A 4711-nucleotide genomic window follows, 5' to 3' on the forward strand; every position below is an offset into this window, starting at 1 on the left:
ATGTGAGTGCTTCCAAATAATGTCGTCTTTGGCATGTTCGTCCAAATGGAAGTCATGAACAAGCATTCAAAGGGTGAATATTTCCCGGATGTGGTCGCTGTAGACAACGGTGTTCTGGTTGATCTTTCGGATCCAAGCATTATCTTTAAGGCCTTGGAGCAGCTGCCAATTATTTCTCCGCGAGGCTACAAAGATAAGTTGTTCAATATCCTTAGTTTGCGCCCAAGAAGCCATGGGGAGGCCCAAAATGTTGTTTTAGCGCCATTGACAACGGTGATAGTCCAATATACAATTACATATTAAGCATCTCAATGCATATTAATTACTATTTTTGAAACGGAGACAATTTTTTGACTCAACCATTATTTAAGAAGAAAAGAGTTGCATGGTTAATTTATGGAAAAACAGGAAAAAAAACGTCACAACTTGCCCATTTATGTGAACTACTCCTGAAGAACCACCGCACCTCCCCCCCCCCCCCCCCCCCCCCCCCCCAAAAAAAAACAATTCGGTCACATCACCACCAATGTAACCGAATCGTCCCCCACAAGTTGCATTCTACACAACAGTATCTTCGATGAACCTCCACCTTCCCGTTATCAGCGCCCTTCTTGCCATTGCACTTTCTAGATTTGATCTTGGGATCCCAGCTTGAGGAGGAGTGCCATCTTTCTTGCATATGTCCCTCAACGCCTTCTGTCTCAAGAGACATTCAATCATTTTTCAGATTTATCATCCAAGTTAGATTGGTGTTCAATAAGCTTAATAGCGAACATCTCGCCGAGGTTACGCACCGGCACTTGAGCAGTTCCCTCCTCATCAACGACCACCTGGATCAAATTTGGCGGCCAAAAACGAAGAAGAACGACTAGTTTTTTAAATAAAGGAGATTGTTAGTAACTCACAATTTGACATGTACTATAACAAATTCACATATTGATTATGCAGAACCAAGATGCACACAGCTGCCATAAAAAAACAAGCACACCCACACATATACACACAATTCCTCCGCACCCAACTATAAGATGTTTTGGATATTTCAAGAAGACTATATATTAGACTGAAATTAATGAAGAAAGATACTAAACCGCGTCTTTATACAGTTGAATAAGAAAAAAAGTTAGAACAACTTATAATTCGGAACGGAGGGAGTACCTCACATCAAGGAAGTCTGAATAGAATCTCGAATAGACAACGGGCCTCAAATCGAAGCCAAAGGCAATAAAAACTGAGGCACAAGAGAATCTCGAAGGCTGGGTCCAAGATTGTGCATAGCAGTTGTTCCTCGTTTCATATCATAAACGTACAACGCCTTGTCATCGGGCATCAAAAAGTATATGCAGTCCCGTTTCCTTAGACCGAGCTGGAGTGCATCCAACGACGCTCCATAACCGCGGCAACTATCGTAGAAAATCAGCATGTCGCCGAGCGTGTCCACCTTGAGCCAAGCTCCATTGGAGACATCCAACTTGCGCACAACAATTCGCGCGATATGCCGGACAGATATCCCGTGGTAACAAAAGCTTAGCACAAACAGCTCTCCGCGGCACTCTAAGATGCCGCAATGAAACCTGGTATACCCGATTGGGAAACGTTGTTGCAGCAAGCCGTGCGTGGTGAACGCTGGGTATGGTAAGAACGCTAGTGTGACAATCTGATCGTGCTCGTCGTGATACAGGTCGTATGCGTAGAACTTGCCACCAAGCGTGGTAAGACCTTCATTGAAGCTTTTCCCATGCTCGTGCTCGTGCTCGAACCATTGGTTTCCTCCTGCATGGCAGTAGTAGATGAGTGCGTGCGCGAGGTCTGCTACGAGCACGACGCAGTCTGGATCTGTCGGCTTGAGCGAGAGAAGGCACCTGACGCTTTGTGCGGCTTGAAGGAGATTCTCTTGGTCTGGAGGTAAGCTGATCCTCTCGAGAGTTGATGGGTTCCAGAGGAAAGAGTCGTGCGATTCGAGATGCAGCATGAGCACCCATCCTTGAGGTGTTAGCCAGTAACGATGGCCTCTGAAACCATCGGCTCTCCTGCCCAGTAACTGCCTCTTAGGGATGCTATACAGGAATATGGTCTCGCCGTCATGTTGGTCGTCGAACAGCAGCAGCGGAGCGAGGCTTGGATCCAGCGGAAACGGTGACAGGCCGGTCAGCCCCTTCAAGTTCTCCGCCCCGCAGCTCGTATCCATCTCGTCGTCCGCCGTCTCCCTGCAAAGTTTTCTTAATTTCCTGCGCGAGACTGCCAGATCCCATATCGTTTCCTTTTATGTTGCCGTTTGCCGTTGCCCACACGGGCGCGCAGTTTAGGTTTCGGGTCGGGTCGGGCCGGGATTGTACGTACGTGACATCTGCTGCTTCCTCCCTACTCGGGATGGAATTCTTCTTGGGCTCCAAGAGAGAAATTTTAGCAAGATACAGTAGTAGCGTAAAGCTCGAGATATTCAGCCGCACGTACGCCTTATTACCACCTGCGGCCAAAGGAGAGGCGGTGATGTCGCAGGAACGAGATTGGTCGTCTCTCCCGGTGGACCTGCTTATCCTCATCCTGAAGCGTCTGCGGTGGTCGAGCCACCCGAGTATCGCCTTGGTGTGCCGACAATGGAGCTCGGCCATGTCGCCCTTCTATCCGGTGTGGATCACCCCGCTCCTGCTAAACACCACCGACGTCGGAACCACCAATGTCCGCTACTACAGTCCCTACTTCCAGAAAAACTTCGAGATTGGCGACACCCTAGAGGCACCTGACGCCAAGATCTGTTACGCCAACGGAAGGTACCTAACACTATGCATGTCAAAGCAAATCCTCAAAGTTGACCTTCTGACCGACGACTTCTACCGTCTCGCACCGATTTCTCAGAGGTTCGAACATATCATCTACGATGGTATGGGCAAGATGTTCGGCATCAGTACGCTTGCCGTCCAAGTGATTGCTTGTTGCATGCAAAACAGCGACGGGGTGTGGGAACATTGGGAGTACTCCTACCCCGACAGGACAAAGTTCACGGCGTCACCAGGGTCCAACCCTGTGCTCCACCACGGCTTGATCTATCTACTATTAGAAGACGGAAGATTAGCCGTATGCGACGAGCGCAGACACGAAGAAGGATTTGAAATTCTTGAGAAGCCACGGGGTTTCGGGTTTGTATACGAAGACAGCTACTTGATCGAGTCCGGCCAGGGCGAGCTGATGGTCGTCCTCATCGGCCGACGCGGGTCACCTGTCGACGTCTTCAAGCTCAATGGACCCACGATGGAGTGGGACAAGATGGAGAGCCTAGATGGCAGGGCTTTGTTTACGGGCACACTCACGACCATAATGAAGAAGACTACCATCAAGTCAGATGCAGAACAAGATCTTCCTCCCAAGACTCTATGATTGGCCGGACATTGTTTATGCTGACTTTGTTCTGTGCGACGGTAATTTGGCTTTGTGCCGGGGTCGCCACGTGTTGATAACAAGGTGAAGGTTGGCAATTGTTGGAAATATGCCCTAGAGGCAATAATAAATGGTTATTATTATATTTCTTTGTTCATAGTAATTGTCTATTGTTCATGCTATAATTGTGTTATCCGGAAATCGTAATACATGTGTGAATACATAGACCACAACGTGTCCCTAGTAAGCCTCTAGTTGACTAGCTCGTTGATCAACAGATATTCCTGACTATGGACATTGGATGTCATTGATAACGGGATCACATCATTACGAGAATGATGTGATGGACAAGACCCAATCCTAAGCATAGCATAAAAGATCGTGTAGTTTCGTTTGCTAGAGCTTTTTCAATGTCAAGTATCTTTTCCTTAGACCATGAGATCGTGCAACTCCCGGATACCGTAGGAGTGCTTTGGGTGTGCCAAACGTCACAACGTAACTGGGTGACTATAAAGGTGCACTACGGGTATCTCCGAAAGTGTCTGTTGGGTTGGCACGGATCGAGACTGGGATTTGTCACTCCGTATGACGGAGAGGTATCTCTGGGCCCACTCGGCGATGCATCATCATAATGAGCTCAATGTGACTAAGGCGTTGGTCACGCGATCATGCATTGCGGTACGAGTAAAGAGACTTGCCGGTAACGAGATTGAACAAGGTATTGGGATACCGACGATCGAATCTCGGGCAAGTAACATACCGATTGACAAAGGGAATTGTAAACGGGATTGATTGAATCCTCGACATCGTGGTTCATCCGATGAGATCATCGTGGAACATGTGGGAGCCAACATGGGTATCCAGATCCCGCTGTTGGTTATTGACCGGAGAGGCGTCTCGGTCATGTCTGCATGTCTCCCGAACCCGTAGGGTCTACACACTTAAGGTTCGGTGACGCTAGGGTTGTAGGGATATGAGTATGCGGAAACCCGAAAGTTGTTCGGAGTCCCGGATGAGATCCCGGACGTCACGAGGAGTTCCGGAATGGTCCGGAGGTGAAGAATTATATATAAGAAGTCCAGTTTCGGCCACCGGAAAAGTTTCGGGGGTTATCGGTATTGTACCGGCACCACCGGAAGGGTCCCGGGGGTCCACCTGGTGGGGCCACCTGTCCCGGAGGGCCCCATGGGCTGAAGTGGGAAGGGAACCAGCCCCTAGTGGGCTGGGGCGCCCCCCCATGGGCCTCCCCCCTGCGCCTAGGGTTGGAAACCCTAGGGTGGGGGCGCCCCACTTGACTTGGGGGGTAAGTTACCCCCCTTGGCCGCCGCCCCCCCCC

General features: G+C 49.5%; 1 protein-coding gene across 1 annotated transcript; it reads left to right on the forward strand.

Annotated features, from left to right (window-relative positions):
* The first annotated feature begins 2406 nt into the window (after window positions 1-2406).
* LOC123124763 (uncharacterized) lies at window positions 2407-3473 on the forward strand. The gene is made up of 2 exons (XM_044545323.1): window positions 2407-2771; window positions 2859-3473. Exons 1-2 carry the CDS (start codon window positions 2491-2493, stop codon window positions 3373-3375), a joined length of 798 nt encoding a protein of 265 aa, XP_044401258.1. The 5' UTR covers window positions 2407-2490; the 3' UTR covers window positions 3376-3473.
* Window positions 3474-4711: the final 1238 nt, after the last annotated feature.

This window comes from Triticum aestivum, chromosome 5D (genome assembly GCF_018294505.1).
Source record: "Triticum aestivum cultivar Chinese Spring chromosome 5D, IWGSC CS RefSeq v2.1, whole genome shotgun sequence".
Taxonomy (NCBI): domain Eukaryota; kingdom Viridiplantae; phylum Streptophyta; class Magnoliopsida; order Poales; family Poaceae; genus Triticum; species Triticum aestivum.